General features: G+C 39.4%; 1 protein-coding gene across 1 annotated transcript; it reads right to left on the bottom strand.

Moving 5' to 3' along the window:
• Window positions 1-1,198: 1,198 nt before the first annotated feature.
• On the bottom strand, window positions 1,199-15,789 carry Ccl28 (C-C motif chemokine ligand 28). Its single transcript, XM_027954383.2, has 3 exons — window positions 15,726-15,789; window positions 6,974-7,100; window positions 1,199-1,373 (listed from the first exon to the last, which is right to left on the bottom strand). Exons 1-3 carry the CDS (start codon window positions 15,787-15,789, stop codon window positions 1,199-1,201), a joined length of 366 nt encoding a protein of 121 aa, XP_027810184.2.
• Window positions 15,790-22,455: the final 6,666 nt, after the last annotated feature.

Below are 22,455 nucleotides of genomic sequence, written 5' to 3'. Positions count from 1 at the left end.
CCTCAGCAATTTAGTGAGATCCTGTCTCAAAATAAAATAAAAAGGGCTGAGGATGTAGCTCAGAGATGGAGCACTCCTGGGTTCAATACTCAGTACCAAAAAAAAAAAAAAAAAAAAAAAAATCTATGCCATGAAGAAATAAAGGGGGACAAAAAAGAGGGATTTCCTTAGATTGAAAGATAATAATAATAATAATAATAATAATAATAATAATAACAACAACAATTAATTGCAGTATGTGAAACTTTTGAAACTTAATTGATTCCTGGATTTTAAAAAAAACTACATTAAATGATCAGGGGAAATTTGAATATGGAATATATATATAAATTCATGTGCATACTCATAAATATGATGAAATTATTAATTTTTGGTATAAAAACTAATAATGTAATTAAAAAAATAGGATATATCTTTATTCATGTGGATGCCAAGTTATAACATTAAAAAGAAATTAGGAGTGGAGGATAGCTATGATTTAAATGTGTCCCCCAAAAGTTCATGTGTTGGAAATTTGATGCTCAAATTTATGTGCTGATAAATAGCAGGCGAGGTCTTTGGGAGGTAGAGTATAATGCAGCAAAAAAGTCTTCCAGATACTAAGAGGTATTGTCAGAATTCCCAGTCTCCAGAATCCTAAGCCAAATAAACTTTTTAAAATTCTTTAGACATTAGCTGGTCTCAAGTATTTTATTATAGTAACAGGAATATGGACTAAAACAAGAGTTATGATGTTTGCAACTTCTTTTTAAATGATTTATCAAAAAGTTACATATTTATATAATATTTCATATATACACAAAGAAAGAAAGAACAGAGAGAAACCAAGTGTGGCAACATATTAACAATGATTAATCTAGGTGAAGGTTATACAGGTATTCCTTGTACATTCTTTCAACTACTCTGTAGGTTAAGAAAACTTTATAATAAAAAAGTTGTAGAAATTATATCTGTATGCTCCTCTTCACATGTCATATGAAGATGAGTGTTAAATTTTCATTTCATTTTTTTTGGTTAGTGTATTACTGGCTACCTTTCCATACCATGCAGTGGTTCATTTACAAAAAGAACAACATTTTGTTTTGCACTGTATGCTTTCCATAAGAAAAATTCAGATGATAAATTTATAACCAACCACAGCCAAGCGCCTTGAGGAATCCCCTATGTGGAAACATCTGCAAACTCTGTGATGAGGGGTTCAGAGGCCACGTGCTTCCTGTTTACCCCCGTGCACCACTTTGCCGTTCCTCTGGTGCTGTTTCTTCTGGCAGACTTTGCCTTTGCCATTTTTCTTGGCTGCTTGTGCTCTCATCCACTGCTTAATGGTGTGATTGTGTGGGCTGACGCAGATTCTCCTGCGTTTGATGTGAAGGCTGCCAAGAAGGGAAGAAAAGTCATCACTAACAGAAAGTACAAATGGACAAAAAGTTAGTGGCTTGTAAGCAGCCCCCACTTTGGGGGACTGTAATCTCAGGGACTGGATCCTAAAACCGAGGACCACAAGCTTACATCCTGACTGTGTGCACACTGCTGTCTGTGGTCTTCAGACAGCTGCAAGGAGCCTTAAAAGAAGAAGAGGAGGAGTTGGGTGAGGATAATGAGGAAGAGGAGGAGGAGAAAAGAAAGAAGGAAAAATAAAGAGAAGGAAGAAGATGGGAAGCAGGAGTAGGGGGAAAGGAGAAAAAAGAATCAGAAAAACCGAGGGAAAACAATTCTCTTCCCTGCCTAAGCTTCACCCAACAAAACCAACTCACACTCAGCATCCATCTCAAACACGTTCTTCTCTGCAAGGGTTTCCTGGGTCCTCTCAGCTATATACCCTGATTTCTTCCCTGTGAGTCTTCATGGTGAGAGTTACCTCTCTGGTGGCACTTATTTCACTGTCTCTGATTTGAGTTCTGATCTCATGACTCCTACTGAAGTTTTGGCCCTTCAGGGAGGAACAGTCCAGGCATGTTCCTCATATATAAATATATACATATATATATATAAATAAATATATAGAGGGATCATATATATACATTTATTTAGATTAATGAAACAATTTTATTTAGGAAGAAGTGTTTGCTCATTTAGTGGACCTTTATTTTATTTATTTATTTATATTCAATGCTGAGAATCGAACCCAGTTCCTCACACATACTATGCAAGCATTCTACCACTGAACCACAACCCAGTCACCCCCCAGGTGTATTTCTGAAAAGACCTTATTCACAGTAGGAACCCTGTCACTCACTTCGTGTATAAAGTGAAAATTGTTTAAAATACAGACAGTCTGGTTTTGTTTTCAACAAAACAGTCAACTAAAATATTTTAGGCCTTTGTTAAACTTCACTGTTACGTGGTTCTACATCACGGCTCAGAATTTGTGTTCATTTTCATTTTTCTATATGAAATTTTGAGATTGAGGTGGGAGAACCCTCAGGCAGCAATTGTAATTTCTGGTAATTAAAAGTTCTTGTTACAAAAAATAGTGCAACCTTTAATCCTCCATCAGGTGCCAGGCAGCTCTGATGAAATGTTACAAATCCTGCTGTCTCTACATGTATATATTTCTTTTTTCTTTTCTTTTCTTTTTTTTTAAATAAGCACTCTACTGACTAAGCTATATTCTCAGCCCTGATCTGTAATCTTTTTTTTTTTTTTAATATTTTATTTACATTTTAGTTTTCGGCAGACACAACATCTTTGTTTGTATGTGGTGCTGAGGATCGAACCCGGGTCGCACCATGCCAGGCGAGCGCGCTACCACTTGAGCCACATCCCCAGCCCCCATGTACATATTTCTGTGTCTTGATAAATCGAGTCCCTTGGACGTGTTATTCAGCGAGGAATGTGGGAGTTAGAGAATAGGCTGCTGTTTCTCCAGATGTCCCAAGTGGCACTCTCAAACAAGGTCGGGAAAGTGGGGAAAGGTGTAATGAGCGTTAGTATGATGAAGCCAGCCTGTGGGGGGTGTCTTAAGAGGATAATATGTTCCCTAACTGTATTAGACTGAGAGGGTTTCAAAGAAAAGCTGATTCTCACTATGGTTAATTGATTTGCTGTTATAGGAGAAAAGATGCTGTAGCATTGCTGTGAAGGAAGAAAAAAAGAAAAGAAAAGAAAACTAGTTGAAGCTCCTACTCCTTCCAAAGACTCTTACTGACACCTTTCCCTGTGGTGTCAGAAGGAACCAGAGTAAAGACTTCATTGACATCTCTGGTAACACATGAGAAAATTAGGACTCAGTTCTGTGAATAAAGTAAGATGTGCTGAGCTTCAGGTTGTAGGCTTGGTACTGGGGAAGAAGGAGAAAACAGAGTGGGGGCAGGGGATAGGCAGGAGGCATGCAGACAGGTGGAGGGAAAACAGGTAGCAGCTCCCACGTGGGATCCTTTTTAAGGCCTGCCTGTATTTCAAGGGGCGGGGGGAGGGGGAGAATCAAGCTTCCAGACACAGCTCCCAAATCTGAGATGCTGTGATGCTTAGAAGTCTGAAGTGTAACAACTGGTAAAACTCCATTTGTATCCTGTGTGCTTTCTGTCAGGACAAAAAGAAATGGGTGATGTTGGAAAAGAAGGCAGCCTATTCCACACTTCTCCCCATACCCCTAACTCCATCATTTCCTCACAGGTGCCTACCCATCCCATTGTGAATTTCTAGGGTAAGAGTTTTGACTCTAAGAAACCATTAGCTTGATCCACTGATTCTTTTCTTCACTGAAGTGTAGTTAGAAACAGTCCAATGGACCAGTCCTGCCATGGAGAGTATACCTAGGATTGTGCCCTAAACTTTATTTCTTCACACATTCCTCTAAATGCAATGGCCCTTTACAACCACTTCTGAAAAACCTAGATAACTTTATTTAATTATCCAAAAATTTCTCCCAACTGATAACCTTTATAGAAATCAAGAAACCTCAACTCTCTGCTTGAGATAACAATTTCCATTGTATTTATGTTCAGAAATAGCTTGAAGCTCTTTAATGAAGTCTCTGTAGAGGGGTTTAAGCAAGCAAACTGCTCTCTTAGGCATCAAAAGCTACAATGATCATTTATAGACCTGAAAACAAATGAACTCTTCCCAGGCAGAAAAGGAAAAGAAACCTAGTGAGTTCACTGTAAATCAATTTATATTAATTAATTGCGATTTATATTTCTAGTATGAGCAATCTTTTCTGTATCTTAAACATTTGCCTCTAACCTTGAAATCTTTGAACATAGTCAAGGTTAAGGGACTATATTTTAGTTAAGTAATGATATATTCTATAGTATATTATTGAAAAACAAGAATATCCTTATGTTGAATTTCAGAAAATACAACAAGGAAGCTCTATAATTTATGACTAAAAAGTATATGAGTCAAAATTTCATTTCACTTGAGGCTTGGTCCCAACTGCTCTATATTTTTTTAGCTTTCTTATCAGCACAGAGAAGTCAATTTACAAATTTTTGCTTGAATAAAGTAAATATTTTTAGATCCAGTTAATGGCTTTATAGTTTCCTTTGAATTAAAGTCTAATTCTTTTAAAAAGGTAGACTCAAGCTGGGATTGTAGCTCAGTGGTATCGTGCTTGCCTAGCGTGTGTGAGGCACTGGGTTCGATTCTCAGCACCACATACAAATAAACAAATAAGTAAAATAAGGTCTATCAACAACTAAAAAAAGTATTTTTTTAAAGTAGACTCATCTTTCTTTTCTACTTTTCCTTGTCAAAATGAGATTGACGTTATTTTTGCTCTTATGCCTTTCAGATCTCTAATACCTTCTTCTCCCAAAGAAAATATCTCTGAAAATTCTGTTAACAATGGGGTGCTCTGGCAATTCCCAGTCTTTTAGTCTTAAAACCACGGGAACTTCCTCTGGATTCTCTAAGCCTTCCTGGAGTCCCTTGTAAAAGTCCTCACAGCTCCTTTAGTCCAAGGTGCTGAATACCAGAGAGGGAGACGAAATCGAGAGCAGCTGAAAATGGTGTTTCTGAGGGCAGCCAGAGCAGCGCCTCAGGCAGATTTAGTTCCTGTGTGAACCCTACAAAAACATCCAGATGATTCCAATTAACTAGAGCATGGACTGTGAATCACCCATGAATTTTTCACTCTCCTACTATTACCAACAGTAGCTATTAAGATTAAAGACTGAGGGAATCTTGGCCAAGCAATACTAAAGAGATTTTTCAGACAAGTTGGGAACTTGAAGCACCTCTCAGAATGCACCTCATTACTATGCATTATTTCCAGGATTACCCCAGGTTATGTTGACTCCCAGTGACTAAATCATCTGAGCTGATGGAGCCAAGTAATGGTGGAACTGAGAAAGTGCTGGAGAGTTAGTTCTCTGTCCTCTCGCTTCTCCCACAAAGACACTAATGCTTATTAAAAAGTTTGTACCAATAATTGTCTCCTCCCCAAAACCTGATCCCAAGTATAGTTTTTAACTTTATTAGATCTCAGATCCTATAATTAATTAATAATTAATAATCTAATAAGACCTATGGATCTTCTGCCCAGAAGCGTGTTCAGAGGTTTATACACAATTCCCTGGAGGTCATAGCCCCATGACCTGAAGAAATTAATACGTATTTTACAAACTCTTCGCCTGTTAAGAAACTTTGTCTTAGAGTAGTGTCTCTTAAAGTTGGATAGTGAATAGATTCCTCTAAAAGGGGAAAAAACATATCTGCAATCCATAGATTATTCAAATCATTGGAGATGGTCTGCAGAACCCAGCTGGACACATTGTCTCCCAGAGACTCAAGGAGGGCCGAGCCCACAGTGTCACTGCTGCATCCCCAGCACATGGAATGATACTTAGTACATAACTGCTGATCAATAAATAGTTATTGGACTTGATGAAATAAGGATGTTCCTGAGTGACTCAGGAGCTCAGGCATAAGTAATGCAGATATTTATAGACCAAAGAAAGGGATACCAAATGGCTCACTATCATTACCTAAAGCCACAGATGATGTGAAATCTAGAATATCGGGGAGATGCCCCACACCTGAATGCAATGGAGTTTGGGAGAATCATTTATGGTTAGTCCACTATTATTTTTGAGTGACTTTGGAGATATGTAGTGTTCTGAACCAAGAGAACTAGGTACACATCTCATTTCTGCCATTCCCTAGCTGTAAGATGTCAGGTGAACATGCCCTTCCAATCAAAGCTTTCTCCTGAATGTGACAGCAATATAATGTATGCCTTCCTCCAAGCATTCTTGTCAGAACTCAGATTTGCTAAATACCAATGTCGTTCAGGTTTCAAAGCCTCTTTAGAGGCTTTGAAGTTAAGTACAGATACATCTAAAGTTTTTAATAACCGAGCCATGGTGGGATGGGAAGGGTAGGAGCAGTAGGAGGGTTCATATGAGCCAACGCCCCACCCCAAATAAAAACCAGAGCAGAGGCTGGAGATGTAGCTCAGTGGTGAGTATCTGCCTAATATGCCCAAGGCCCTGGGTTCACAGTACCATTAAAGAAAAGAAAAACAACAAACAAAAATAGAAAAGGACATTTGTAACTGGAGCACATGGCAGCACTTGCGACAGGTACAGACATTGCCACACTGCTTTCTGAACCTTATAAGTACACTCCTTATTTGGAGAGTGAAAATAACAGCAGCTCAGATACAGCTAAAGCCATGATACATAACAGAATTGCCTTTTGTTTGCTGTTTTGTTTTATTGTTCAGAATCTCTCGTTTTGCTGAGGAAAGTTGTGAATATTTTCTGGCCACAAAGGGCATTGAGCCCTAGCCCAGCACTGTAACAGAAAGAGCTAAGCTGGAGTTCCAGTGTAAGGCTGAGGACATTCCTGTACAGAAAGACTGTGCATTTACTCCAGGGAACCTAGCGCTAAAAGGACAGAATATTTACTCTTCCTTTGTTTGGAAGGATATTTAAGTGCAACATATCAAGTAAAGCCTTTCAATCTATTGTTACTTGGCCAGGGAAATAATCAGCATGAAGATAAACCTGCTGACGGTTTCACTCACATGACAGCTGCCAAGTCACAGTCCCCATCAGCTCTCTGGATGCGACATGAATTCACCCTTTCTAGAAGTCTTCTGGAAATGTGATGTGAAACCTCAGTGCAACAGCTGGAAGCAATGGGAAGTATGGCTAAAAGAAGAAAAGAAAGGAAATATCACATCTTACGGTTCACAGAACCCTGACACAGTTCTCATCTTAAAGATTCCATACAGTCTTTAATCCTCTCAAGCAAGGGCAAACAGGGCTTCATGAACTCAAACAGGGACAGGATGCAGCTCTAGCTTCTGGAACTTAAACTGCATTTGTGGGAGATAAAAAATAAATTTAGGCAAAGGGACAAATCAAGTGAAGGAGATGAAAAAAGCTGTAGCCAAAGGGGTTGCAGGCTGACTTGATCAGAGATAAAAAGTGAAGTTAATGGTGTCCCACACGATGCAGTTTGGAAGAGAGAGACCACATGGATCCCTGGAATATTCTGAGTTTCCAAAAAGGGAAGGATGAAAGACGTGGCTGAATGTTAAAGGATTTGGAAGGGTGGAGAAAAATGGGAGACTTGTGCAGACTAAGAGAAATGTGTGGTTAAGGGTTCTGAGGCAGAAAAGCCCAAGGCACATTTAGGGTATGGACTAAAATAGACCATGTTTCCTAAATTGAGTAGCTAGAAAGGTGAGTGATGGGAGATAAGGTTCAAAAGACACTGAGGTGAGGCCACATAACTGAGGCTACGAATGTCAGCATAAGGAGGCTTGTCTTTTATAAAAAGGGGATTCAAAGTTTGAGAAAGGGAGAGTGTTTAGGAAAATCCATCTTTTAGCTATAAGCAAGATGGATTAAAGTGGAGAGTGAGTAGAGCAGAAGGTGAGGCTAGAAGGAGATTTTGTCACATAGATGTAAGGTATTTATAGCAAAAATATGAAAAGAAATATGATTTCCAAACTAAAATATGTATTTACAAACTCCTATATGCCATGTGACACAGTATTCTCCTGTGCATCCCATTCCACCAATTGGGTAGTGACTAAAATAAATTATAAATTACAGTCAACAGTGACTGCAGGTGGTAGCCTCTTAGAGGACAGAAGTTCGTTCTTGAATTGGGGATTAAAAGAAACACCTCTTTTAATTGGGCAGGCCCAAGATGACTATATTTAGGCTCCCTTGTTGAGGATTTCAGCACGCTATGTTTTCAGTGTGTAGTCAAAGTCATGAACACCCTGATTCAGTATATGTATGTATGTGTGTGTATATATATATATATATATACACACACACACACACACACACACACACACACTCAAGATCATAAACATTTACTTGTGAGCACACACCCACTAATGTAACCAGTTGGCAATGTACCTTCTTTGGCCTGCATTAAAAAAAAAAAAGCCTATGGAAATGGCTCAGGGGGCTAAATGGACCTGGCAAAGTGGTGCTAAATGAAACTGGGGCAAAAATGGGACTGAAGCTGGAGTGTGGGGGCTGCTGCTGGCTCTGAATAAAGAATGTTTACTCTCCCAACTGCATCTTGCATCTTCCACTGCCAAGATCCTGAATGTGTTTCCCAGGTTGGAACCTCCACCCAACAACTTCTCAGTGTTAGCTCTAAGCAATGGGAGTCCTTGGGAGAAGGGGTTCTCTATCTATGTCTTATCCACATGTAAACATCTGGCCTACTTACAGTTTTGGAGAAGAAAATGAGTTGGCTATGAAATGTAAAATATCTATGTCACTTCCTAGTTATCAAAATTTTTGGTTACCATTCATTAAATCACTTATTCATCTAATTATTTGACAAATGTTTATTGAGCAGTTAAAATGTTTTAGGCAAAAACTAGTCGCTGGGGTGATACAAAAATAAATAATATGTTCCTATTCTCAAGAGGCTGTAGTAGAGGAGACAGATTTGTAATTAAATGCTTAGGATGCAATCCTATTGGCTCATGTAATTATACTTCTGGAATTCACACAAGTTATAAAGACAAGTGCACAGCTGTTTACTATAAAAAATAGCAGAGAATGTCTAAATGTCTATCAAAAAAAGTAAAAAACTGTTGCAACAAAGAAGTTCATTGCATACTGATAAAAGGGTCATATTAACTTTATTTTAGTCCACTTTCAATAGTGGATAAATCATGTAGGCAGAAAGTCAATAAGGAAACCACTAACTTGAACAACATTAAAGACTAAATGAACTGAGCATTGTGGCATATGTCTATAATCCCAGCAACTCAGGAATCTGAGGTAGGAGGATTGCAGATTCAAGGCCAGCCTCAGCAACTTAGTGAGACCCTGTCTCAAAATAAAATAAGGGCTGGAAATGTAACTCAGTGGTTGAGAGTTCCTGGGTTTAACCTCCATCCAGTACTGCAGAAAAAAGAAAAAAAAAAAAAAGAAGTGATTGTCACATTAGTAAAATATCATCGGTATTTATTTTCTGCCCTCATTGTACCTGTCCTGGGGTGCTTACAATGAGAAGACAGCCTTCTAGCCTTATCTTACTGGACCTTCCTACTTCATTTGACAGTTACCCATTCCTTCCTTGAAAATTTCCATAAACCTTGTTTACTAGTCTCTCCTAATTCTCCCAATACTGAGAAATTATTTTCTCTGCCTCTTGAACACCTTCTCCTTTGCTCTGTCCCAAATACTTATCATTCTCAAAGTTCCATCCCTAACATACACTCTTTTCTTTCTACATCTTCTCTTGCTTTATTTTTTAATTAATCTTTATTTATATATGACAGCGGAATGCAGTACAATTCTTATTACACATATAGAGCACAATTTTTCATATCTCTGGTTGTATACAAAGTATATTTACACCAATTTGCATCTTCATACATGTACTTTGGATAATAATGTCCATCACATTCCACCATCATTTCTAACCCCATGTTCTCTTACTTTAAATCACTACTAGTCAGTATCTACAAATCATCTGCCAACCTCTACTCAAATATTCTGCCACATATCTAACTGCCTTGAAAATGTACTTGGATATCCCACAATCATCCTTCCTGAAGATTTCATCTCCTATCACTTTTAATCTACTTCCTTTTTCCTTTTCTCTTCTCATGTAATCACCCTGTGCCATTACCTAAGTCAGAAACCCATGGATCATTCCATCTTCCTCCTGCACTCCATGTAGCCAGCTACACATTCCTTGACATTTCTTTGATCTGTCTTCTCTCCATCCCTGTTCCAACTACTCTTCAGGAGCATGTGAGTTGGCTTCTGGACTACTGAGCTTACATTTATCTTATTCCAATCTTTCCTTTTCCCATTTGAAAATTTGAAATTGCCAGAAAAGCTCTTGGATAGAGAGAATAGTTCTTTAGGGTCCCTACCAGAGGTTCATAAAACCCCATTTGAGAAGTCTCACCACACTCTGCTTTCCTATACAGTTAAGTCTTTAATTACATCTGACTGCCTTGACTACTCCACAAGACATCTTTGGATCCCACCACATAGCACAGTGCCTGGCATAGTAGTAAACAAGTGTTTCTTGAGTTGAGAAACATAAAATAGTTTTATATTAATGTTTCATTTTATATTTTTAAAGGCTTTTAATATAATTAAAATATTTTATTTTTTAAAGAAGATTCTCAGTTTGGGGGCAAGGTGATTTTCTAAAATCACAGAATGTTTTCAATAACACCATCCTTCCATATTCAAACAATTAGGAGTCAACTCAATATGATAAATTGTTTGTCAATTTAATATTTTTAGCTAAAAATATTAAATACTAATCATATCTGATTAAAATCATTACTGTTTGTCTTACTCTTATGGTTTTATTTCTATTGATTCTGTTGGTTTGGGACATTGTCATTATTGTTTCCAGCATAAAATTCCATTATTAAATGTATGAGTGCTGTGCCAGAAATTCTGGTCCCTGTTCTAGTTCTGAGATCCTATTTTGGTCACTAGAGGGCTCTAAAGATGTCTCCATGCTCCAAACCTGAAGCACCAAGCAACCACATTTGTGATACAAAAGTTAGATTCTGGATTTTAAGAAAAGGATTCTATTACTGTGGAGAGGTGACACAGCTTCCTCTCTTATTTGGATGTATTGTACAGTATCTTGTTACTCAAAGTGTGATTCCCCGAGCTGCAGTTGAGACAGCCCCTGGGATCCTAATAGTGGAGTGAAAAGCACCATCACATAAAACACAGCCACACAGAAACACAGTCAAGAAATGTGCGTGCCATTGATGGAAAAAGGATTTACTCAGCTGAGGGCCGTGTCTCACGGTTATGGGTGCAGTTTTAAAAGGGCAATAAATAAATCCACATAATGTTCAGAATTAGTTGATTGGAAACACATCTGCCCATTTTGGTGGACTTCATACCTTAGTGCAGTCACATCATGCTGTGGATGCCAACAGAGGTGCTCACCACTGTAGAGGTGCTCACCGCTGTCACTGAGTGGACAGTAGGCCTCACCAATCCATGATGTATGAAACAGCTATGCCCAAATGAAGTCCCCCAAGGTACTTTCTGGAACCCTGGAATAATGTTTGGGAAATGGAGAATGGGTGGAGGGTTTCTTTTAACTTAAGATAAAGAGAAACCTCCTCTTCACTCTTCATTCTTACAGCATAGACACTAGAGGGGTCAAGAGTGGTATTTAAAAGGTTTGGATAATTCTGTGCCAAAGACATCCTCAGAGGCTTTACAGAATACTACTTAAGCATGTAGAGGCAAACAACCAGGTTTAAATCCTGGCTCTGTCACTTTTTAGCTGACCTTGGGTGAGTTACTTACATATTTAATTCTGTTTTAGTTCTTTTATCTATAATATGGAGATGGTAGTAGCACCTATCTCATGAGGCTGTTATAAAGACTGTCTGTGTTTATACATTCAGGGGCTTAGAACAGCAGACAAATAGTAAACAAGAAATGGGAAACTTTTACTTTTGGTGCTGGGAATTGAACCCAGGGCCTGGATCATGTTAAGAATATGCTCTACCACTGAGATGCACCCCAACCATACTTTTTTGGTTATCTTAATTTTAAAAACTAGCAAGAAATAGAATCTTGTGGGAGGGAACTAACATTTATTGAGAACCTATTATGTCTAGACACTTGTACGCATTATCTCATTTAATCATGAGACTAACTAGGTAAGAGAGGCATTTTTCTTCCTGTTTTACAGATAAGGAAACTAGAGCTTAGAGAGATTAAGTACTTTCTCAAATCTATGTGGGTAAAATTCTAACTTACTCTTTTGGAATCAAAAGCCTACAATTTTCCCATACACCAGCACTTCTCAAATGGGGTTTTATAAACCTCTGGTAGGGACCCTAAAGAACTATTCTCTCTATCCAAGAACTTTTCTGGCAATTTCAAATTTTCAATATGTCATCTCAATGATAATCTTTAAACAGATATGCTCTGGATCTCCTGGAGGATTGGCTCAAGAGTGCACTTTGAGGACATTTGAAGATTGCCTTATGTTCACGATGGTGTAGTTACAAGTGTCATACCATAACTGTCTCAGGCCAGTCCGAAAAGAACAGTGAACCTCACAATGCACTCATGCTAAGGGACAGCCAAATTACATCATCATGGTTCAAACAGAAAAAGGAAAAGGTAGAACAAGCACTTCTGGCTCTGTACCTGGTGGGGTATACATTGGACTCAAGCTCAAAATCTGCCCCCAAGCATTGGGCCATAGTCACATTTGGAATAGTGATTTCAATTTCAGCCATACCCTAACTGTTGTGTCGAACTAATGTCATTATATTGAAATCTCACCTTTTAGTTGTGTTTTGATTTAAATTATAAATTTTGCTTTTATAGCTGCAGAAGAGATTTATAATTGCACAAGAGACTTATACCTGGTTTTATGCTATACATCAAGTAAAATAATTCAAAAGTCAACGTTGAGCGTGAAGAGGAGGTTTCTCTTAAAGGGGGCCCATACATACTCATATTTGAGAAGATTTCTATTGCATCACACTGCTTTTCCAGACATAGAAAAGGACATTTAAAAAACACCCAGAGCTATATTATAGATACAATTGACTTCTGGAGCAAAAATATATACACTTAACCTAGCAATGACATAGGATTCAGAAAATGCAAGATGGCATGACTGGAGAGAAACTGAAGGAAGAAGGCATATCATTAGCTGATCCTATCAGATCTCTGAGGAAGCAGTGCTGGAGAAGTGAACTGTGTAAAACAACGTTTAAGCACAAATGTATATTCATGGTAACCCTCCCCAGTGAATGTCTGTGACAAGTCAGAGATTTGATTTTCTTTTAGGATGCCAGCAGCAAGCCTCAAGCAAGTATCCGTGTGATTCAGGAGATATTCTAATAGCTTTGAGAAAGTAGGTTGTTAGTAGGAAGACAATTCAGGACTGAATGAAGCAAAATCGCCCAACTTACATCTGCTGGACAAAATTGGAGACTTAGTCTTCATGTACAAGAAAAACAGGCAGTTCTATAAAACCTAGATTGTAGATTTAAATCATCTGGCTCAGGGCCACTGAAATTGAATGATAAACATGTTTATGGAGTCAGTATTGAGTTCTCAGGGCCAGCAACCACATCAGCAGATGTGGAGTGTACCCTCCCTTTGGCTAGAATACAAGGCTTTTAATTATGAATAAAGTCAATGGCTTCCTGATTGATTGGTGTAGAACACTTTGGGAATGCCAACTACTGAAGCATCATAAGATAGCCTTTTAAGACACCATTAAGATCATGGAACAGCTTTGTGCCTAAAAGAATAAAATGTGTTCTCCAAAGTCCCACACCAACACAGGTCATTTCCTTATCCTTGACTTCCAACTTGCAATAACTATCACAGCCACCAATCTCCTTCCCTGGGCTGCTGAGTGTCCCTCATGTCCCGCTACCCCTCCTTACCTGGTCTTCCACCCCCTCCCTGGAACCTGAATTACTTAATGCCACCCACAGGGGACCTGGCATGTGCACACATGTACACACACACACACACACACACACACACACTTGAATGAAAGTTTGCTAAGGAGGGCGGTGGTGTTCCCTCTCTCAGTTCTGCAACCGTTCTCAGACCTATCTGTATTTTAACCTGGCATTACATATATTTCAAAGGCAGACGTTGACACTTCTCAGACAATGTGATTTTCCTCTGTTCCAAACTGCCTTAGGTAAGCACCAAGACTGAAACTCACTGTCAACACCTGTTGTACCTTTAAACACATCTGCATCTTGATGTCTGCTCCCTGCTCCCCCACTACCCCCACCAGGACTCAGTCCCTTGTGAGGCTTGGTTCTGGGTAAGGCAGAGCCTCCCTTATTCCCCTCTGCCTGCTGTGGCCTGTCTCCCTTTCCTGTGGGAAGGCGACTGTGGGGACAGCTGGAAATAGATCTGAAAGCTGGAATGGAGCACATCTACATTCCATAGCCTCAGTGAAAAAAAAAAAAAAAAAAAGGAGTTGGTGGAGTTGCCAAAACTAGGAGTAAAACCTGTTCAGATAGACCTTTGAGAAACCGTGAAAGATCTAATATTTCAATGGTCAACTCCTCTGAAAAAAATGTTATGGAAACAAAATGACAAACTTTTGTTCATTTTGATAAAATATATTGATAGAAATCAAGAGAGTGTCCAGGTTATTTAAGCCTGGCATGTTGATGAATTATATTGAGGACCCTAAACAAAGGCCCACAGGGACCAGGCAGTTAATGTGACATGGAGGAGAGGGACAGAGGTATTCAGAGGGAAAAAGGACAGAACCTCTTACTGTTCTTCCAGGGTATGTGGAACTATTGTTCCCAGATCTGATATTTCTTTATTTTCTTTCTTTTTCTTTTCTTTTTTTTCCTGGCGAGGTTGGAACCCAGAGCCCTGTTCATGCTAGGCAAATACCTTACCACTGAGCTACAGCCCTTATCTGATTTTTAAGGAAAGCTCTAAATTTAATATGTGTGTATGTATATACTTGTGCATGCATGTGAAATCTGTTTTAAAATGTTGGCTCAGCTTTATAAAAAGCAGACCAAACACAATTTATATTCCACCTCTGCTGTAGATTCAGAGAATTTGTTCAGGGTAAAGTTTAAGAAAAGACAACTGGAAAAGAGACATCAGCTAAGTATCAAGTTCCAATATACTTAGGGTTTCCTAAATAATGTAGTGAATGCTACCCTAGTCCAAATGCAGTTACAATTCCCATATTTATGCTAGCAACTCAACAACTTAAATTCTCTTTGATATAATTTGCATGGTTCAATTTCCTTCCTCCTTCTTGCCCTTTTTAAGGTAAGAGTGAAGTTTCAGTTTTTAGTGTCCACAGGGCTAACTTGGCTCAGGAAATGAACAGCTTACCTAACCCTGACTGAGTCAATTCAATCTGTCTTTTCCTCTAGGAACACTTGTATTCAGACAGTTTTTCGGGTTGGGGCAAGGAGGGAGACAGATGAACAATAGTGTCTTCACTTCAACCTCTAACTAGAAATATTCCCTGAGACACTGTTGTCAGAAAGGGAACCACAGCTCTAAGCTGTACCCACAGGGAAGGAGTCATCGTCCAGGTGGCAGATTCCTTATATTCCTGTTAAAATGAGGTTTCTTCCTGAAATTTCTTGGAGATCTAGAATTTAAACCTATGCCATTCTCTCATAGATGATCAGAAATCATTGAAAAATTCCTGCCTGAAGAGACAGAGATACCTGCCTCACCTCACTCCTTCCACTACCACTTTGGGAGGCACCTACCTCTCACAAGAGGCCCAAGTGGCTGGGGCCCGCCACTCACCTTCAGAGTTTCTAAGAGCGACACAGACAGCCAAGGTCATGAGGGTGAGTCCTGTCTGCTGCATTTCTCCCTGATCCACTGGCTGGGACAGCACCGCAGGAGAGGCTGTGAGATCAGGAAATAAAGCTAAAGGTGTCCTCAGGTGCAGAGAAAGAGCCGGTAAGCCAGGTAGCCCCGCCCTGGGAGGTGCTCAGGGCATCTGTTGCCATGTTTCTTTTCTTACACGACTAGGTGCCTGCCTGAATTGTCAAGCTCCCAAACTAATGTGTGTTCATATTGCCTGGGGGTCAGAGGACATCAGTGGCCATCTGGCATTTGGCAAGATCCCTGTAAATTGTGAATATGCATCAGAATCCTTTGGGAACCATTAAAAAAAAAAAAAGCAATCTACGTGAGTGCCCTTCCCATGCATACACCTATAAATCAGATTCTGAGGTAGGGTACCAGCCATTTGAATTTTATAAAATCTCCATAGCTGATTCTGATGGACACTTCTGTTGAGAACCACTTGCCTACAAGGAATTGGTTTTTAGTAGCTTGAGACCAGGAGTTTCTGGGGACAAGGGTAACAAGTCATAAAAAAGTTATTATCTCTGTGGAAAGATATGGAAAAATTCTGCCTCCCTCTGTCTTGGTTCACAGCCAGTTTGTTTCCAGTGAAGATTTTAGCTGATTTCTGAGAAGGCTGAGGCAGGTACAGGACAGCACATGTAGAAAAGAGCCCCAAGGCAGCATAGGATCATGGTTCTAGATCAGCTTTCTTGCGTATCAGCTTCATGAAGCCATGTGTTCTAACACTGCCTCGTCTGCTACTTAGTGGTATAATCCCAGGAAATATAATACTTTTCTATAAGTAGCAGGTCAGTCTGGATGACCTCGGAAGTTATACCATTCTTCCTCTAGAACTGTGCTGTTCCACTAGTCGACATATGGCTCTTGAGCCCCTGAAATGTGGCTAACTCATATTCAGATGTATCATAGGTATAAAATACCTATCAGATTTAAAAGACTGAATATGTAAAAATAAGACAAATTATCTCATTAATAATTTATGTATTGACTACATGTAATGTTTTTGGACATATTGGGTTAAATAAAATATATTTTTAAAATCAATTCACCAGTTTCTTCTTTACGTTTTAAAATTACTGCAATGGTTCTAATATTTTTGTTTCTTCTGAAACTCATGTGGAAACTTAGTCCTCATTGTAACAGTGTTGAGAGGTTGGGAGGTGTTTAGGTCATGAGGGTGGAGCCTTCTGAATGGAAAAACACCCCAAGAAAGAGGACGGGTTGGGTCTCTTCTGTCATGTGAGGACACAGCATCACTCCTCTCCAAAGGATGAAGCAATAAGGCACCATCTGGGAAAGAGAGGCTGAACCTGTCAACACCTTGACTTGGCACTACCCAGCTCTATAATGCTACCGAAGAAATTCTGTTCATTAAATTACCCAGTCTTAGGTGTTCTGCCATAGCAGCACAAAATGGACTAAGACAACTATATATGCAATCTAAACCCAGAATATTTTAAATTACACATGTAGATCACATATCTACATTGGGCACTGCTGCTTTAGAATGAAATTAAAGGTGATTATTGGATAATAGGAGTCACTATTAATCCAACAGGACAAAATTTACACAGATTTAATAGGGGACTGACAAGAAAACTGGAACCCTTGTGAGCCTAGGATTATACAGACCCTCTGCACTCCAGGGTATACCTCTCATTTGCTTCTTTATTTGATCGATTGACTTCTCTTTTATTGTTGTGTGTTTCTTCTGCTATGAAATGCCACTGTGGCCCTGCTGGGAAGAAGGCATTGGGGACAGAACCGAGGAATATGTGTAGTATAGTATAGTATAGTATAGTAGTATAGTATAGTATGTGTCTGTCTCTCTCTCTCTCACTACTTCCTGAGGGCTTTGGAGTGAGATGGTGTGTTGAGGGCCACAGCCGAGTCGGGATGATGCATGGCATTTTTGCCAGAAGTAGTGGTTGAGAGGTGATGCCAGCGAGCCATTAAGATGATGACTTTTGAGTTCTCGCAGGGATTCCTGAAGAGTTCGCGTTGGTTGGTGAAGTTCGGTGGAGGGATTTCCGGTTGGTGTGTGGTGTGTGCCTGGAGGAGCCGCGTGGGTGGCCTTCGGGAGAGTTCCCGGGGAGTGTGCTGGTGGAGTTTTGAAATAAAGTTTGTTCCTGCTTGAGTGGCTCGTGATTTGTGCCCAGTTACCCTGCGGCAATGGTGAATAGGGGCTACTGGAGGGTAGTTGGCATAGCATGTAGATACATGAGTTACTATCATTAGAATCACAGCCTTGGGGCAGGTATTGTCACCCTCTTGTTAAAAAGAAAAACTGACACCCAAAAGCAGAAGCTTTTAAGCCACGAAATAACCCTACGAACCAAGATATGAATGAAAGGAATACTGAGCAGATTAGTTTTAATGAAGGTGAGGGGGAAATTGAATCGTGGGATTTTTGTCTGGAGAGAATGTGGTACAAGCTATGATTATGGGGTACACATGTCTGTGTGTGAGAAGGGTACTCAATAGGCAGGCATGGACCAGAATTAAGTAGGAAAGAGCCCCCAAAGGGCTGGCATATATTAGGCAGCTTTGTGTTAGTACAACAAAATACCTGAGACAGTTAACTTGTAAAGAGAAAAAGGTTATTTAGCTCATAGTTTTGGAGGTTCAAGGGCATGGCATTGGCATTTCAGGTCTCAACTGTGAAACATTATGGTGGAGGTGTGTGTGTGTGTGTGTGTGTGTGTGTGTGTGTGTGTAAGAAGCTTATATCACCATTCAGGAAATGGAGGAGAGACTGGCATCCCACAGCTCCTTTTCAGGGCACACCTCCAACAACCTAGGTACTTACATTTAGGACCCACCTCCCAAATTTCTGCCACTTCACAACCAGCACCACCCCAGAGACCAAGACTTTAATAACAGTGGATCTTTAGAGGATATTCAGACCACAACCAAACTATAGCTGATTCAGAACTTCCATTATTTAATTTTATTATTATTATTGATACCAAGGATTAAACCCAGAGGCGCTTTACCATTGAGTCACATCCCCAGCCTGTTTTATTTTTTATTTTGAGACAGGGTCTCATTAATTCGATTTGCGATCCTCCTGCCTCAAAAACCTAGGTTGCTGGGATTATTTAAATATTTTTAACTGGTCTTAGGGCTTCTATAAAAACAAATGAGAAGAAGACTGGGAAATATGGGACATTAGGGCCTACAGCAGAGTTAGAGGACAGAGACATAGAAGGAAACACTTTGAGGACAACCTAAAACTATTTATGTGGCTTCCTAATTCACATTGTGAAATGTCCCTTGCTAAGAACATCTGGATGTAACAATCTTTTGGAAATATTTTTTTCTTTACCAGGGAAAAATCAAATAGTTTAAAGAGAAGTAAAATGATGTGCATGAGCCTGGAAGACATTAGGTTTCATGAAGTAAATCAGACATAGAAAGACAAATACCACAAATACCATGTGGAAGCTAAAAAGTTGACTTCATAGAAGTGGAGAGTAGAATAGTGGTTACCAGAGCCTGGGAAGGATAGGGGGAAGTGAGGCTGGAGAGAGGATGGCTTACAGGTATAGGGGTGCAGTTGGGTAGGATGTCATAGAGCACAGAAGAGTGACTATGATTGATGACAATTAATTCTATGTCTCAAAATAGCTAGTGAAAAGGGTTTTGAACATTCCCAACACAAAGAAATGATAAATGTTTGAGGTGATGGATATGCCAATTATTTTGATTTGATACAGTGTAGATAAGTATTGAACGATCACACTGTACTCCACAAATATGTACACTATTATGTCAATTTAATACCTATGGATATGTATGTATGGATTTATATCTATATATACTTATGTATCTCTATATGTGTATCTTTAGACATATGTATAATAGAGACTTCAGCCTTTCATAAAAATATCTGCTGCCATCCATGATTTGGGTAAAATGATCTGTTTGAATTAGGAGGATGAAGAAGATTTCTAAAGAGTAGCTTTCACAAAATAAAAGTAAGACTGTAAAACTTCCTTGACCATCTGTCTTGTAAACTAGTATATGCCTTGTTCTCTGCTTTATGAGTGTTCCCATCATGCTGTTTCATAGGTGCCTATGTTATTTTATTGTGAATTTTAGCTTTGAATATTTGTCTCTTTAATGTTTTTAAATTGATTTCTACCTTTTATTCTATGGTTCTTTTTGCTTGTATTTGCCTACTTGGCCATATTTTTTATTTGTAACATTTCTGAATAAATTTGTTGTAGTTATTTACATTTTAAAATGAGGAAAGACAACTCGTATATGTATGCACCGTTTGCAAGCTCATACCATTTAAATGTCCTAAGATGATGTCAATTTAATAAACCCTTTCCATAAATCCTTTGGTACTGAGAACAAAGAACTTTTAACCTTTGTGATATCTGAGTTCTAGTTTATAGTTAGTGAATTCGTTAAAGCGGGACAGAGTCAAACAAGGGTATCACATTAAAAACTAGATTATAAATGTTTGTTTTAGTTGGCTATTTGCTGCTGTGACTAAAGGACACAACCAGCACAACTGTAAAGGAGGAAAGGTTTATTTGGGGGCTTATGGTTTCAGAGGTCTCAATCCATATACAGCGAGCTCCATTCCTCGCAGCTCGAGGTGGGGCAGGAACAACATGGCAGAATAATGTGGCAGAGGGAAGCAGCTCACACAGGGATCAGAAAGCAGAGAGAGAGGTCTTCACTTGCCAGATACAAATATATACCCCAAAGCCATGCCCCCAATTCCCTCCTCCTCCAGCCACACGCTTCCACTTCAGTTAGCACTCAGTTAATCCCTATTAGGGGATTAATCCACTGATGAGGTTAAGATTCTCACAACCCAACCCAATCATTTCTCTTCTGAACCTTTGTGTGTGTGTGTGTGTGTGTTGCTGGGGATTGAACCCAGGGCTTTGTGCATGGGAGGCAAACACTCTACCAACTGAGCTCTGAACCTTCTTGCAAGGTCTCACATGTGAGCTTTTAGGGGATACCTCGTATCCAAACCATAACAATGATTTATGGCAGGCTGCTGAATTACAATTTAAGAAAAGAGTATGCTGTTATCTCCTGAATAAAAAATTATATTTCATTGTAGAAAATTTAGAACTTTTAAAAAAGTGTAAAGAAGTAAAAATTTTTAAATGTGAAAAATAAACTTTCTCAGGCTGGGGTTATAGCTCAATGGTAGAGCACTTGCCTCCACGCACGAGGCCCTGGGTTCCAGCCTAAGCACCACATAAAATAAATTAATTAATAAAATAAAGATATTGTGTCCATCTACAACTAAAATAATAATAATAATAATAAGCTTTCTCCATCTGTTGGTATATATTCTACAGCCATCTTTCTGGGCATATCTAGTCACTCATTCATTGAATAAACAGGGATAAAAATTTACTATATGCAAAACACTGTGCTAGACACTGGGGACAAAGGTTGAACAAAAGGGACATGGACCCTGCCTACAGGGACGGCAGACACTTCAGCAAACCAAAGCATCACTTGTGGATGTTGCCAATCTAAGGAAGCCCAGTGTGTTGGGCATTTCACCTTGTCAGGAATGAACCAGCTCTAAAACACGACTTTTAACTCTTGCCCCACTTCAGTATTTCATAATACCAAATATAGAGGTACTGTGCTTTACTGAACCAACTGTTTTTAACACCAAACATTAAGATTGTGGAAATTTTTCAGTTTTATAGATAACTTCTGCAATGAAGGACATATATAATTTAAACTTTATGCTTATTCTTTAGGATCAGTTTTGAAAAGCAGTATTGTGAAGTTAAAGGAAATGGTGATTTGAAGGGCTTTTGACATATTCTTAGGCTGTTAAGCTGAAAAAGTTACCTGATTTTTTTCCTCCAATATGTTTAATGTGTCCTGCAGCGATAGCTCTTACTATGCAAAGCATGTCTCACACTTTGAAATGGCTCTGAAGAGAACAGGCCAGGGCTCTTCCATCCTCAGGGAGACTCAAATCAGGATTGAAGGACTTTGTTGGGCAGTGGCCTTCACAGCCCTCAGGGCACCTTCTATAAATAGGAAAAGGTGTCCCTTTCTGCGTGGTCAGAGCCTCAGAACCCACAGCTTAACAGGCAAAATGTGCTTATAGAAACAAAAGATTCCTATCCTCTAATAATAAAGAAACGGCAGGAGGGTGGAGAGGGCTTATTCCTTCCTTAGGGAAAATGCAGCTGAGATGTATGACTTGGCAAGCAAAGGCCAGCCTGCATTTCCACCCGGACTCTTTCCTAGGTAGGTACTTCTGCGCAGTGCACCAAGTGTGCCAGCCACTATCCACAGCATCTCTGATCTTGCTGCTCTTCCCAGCACTCTGACCTTCTGTTTGCTGGATAATCTTCCCAGTCTTTACCATCCCATCTAGAAAAGCCCCTCTTCTTTGAGGCACAGCTCCCATGACTCTCAGTGACTCCCTGCTTCCCATCCTCTGCTACCTGACACTGCTTTTAAAGCCTTCTGGCTGGACCTTGAGAGCAGAAGACCCCTCCTATCAGTGTCATGTGGGACAGCTCAGGCCCAACTGCATAGAAAGCGTTGCTTTGCTGTTTGCAAAAAAACCCCAAAATGTCTATTGAAACATTGTTACTGTAACAGCAACACTTTAGGGTTTTGGAAACTTTTGTTCCTACTAAACAAC

This window comes from Marmota flaviventris, chromosome 5 (assembly GCF_047511675.1).
Source record: "Marmota flaviventris isolate mMarFla1 chromosome 5, mMarFla1.hap1, whole genome shotgun sequence".
Lineage (NCBI taxonomy): Eukaryota > Metazoa > Chordata > Mammalia > Rodentia > Sciuridae > Marmota > Marmota flaviventris.
Note: the sequence above shows the minus strand (reverse complement) of the source record. Positions and strands in the feature narration are given on the sequence as shown.

Bases quoted from the DNA above. Each gene is read 5' to 3' on its own strand.
- Ccl28 (XM_027954383.2), bottom strand. From the start codon at position 15,789: ATGCAGCAGACAGGACTCACCCTCATGACCTTGGCTGTCTGTGTCGCT. The intron at 7,101-15,725 runs GTGAGTGGCGGG...TTCTTCTTTTAG, and splicing joins CGCTCTTAGAAACTCTGAAG to CCATACTTCCCATTGCTTCC. The intron at 1,374-6,973 runs GTGAGTGAAACC...CCTTCTTGGCAG, and splicing joins TGTGACTTGGCAGCTGTCAT to CCTTCACATCAAACGCAGGA.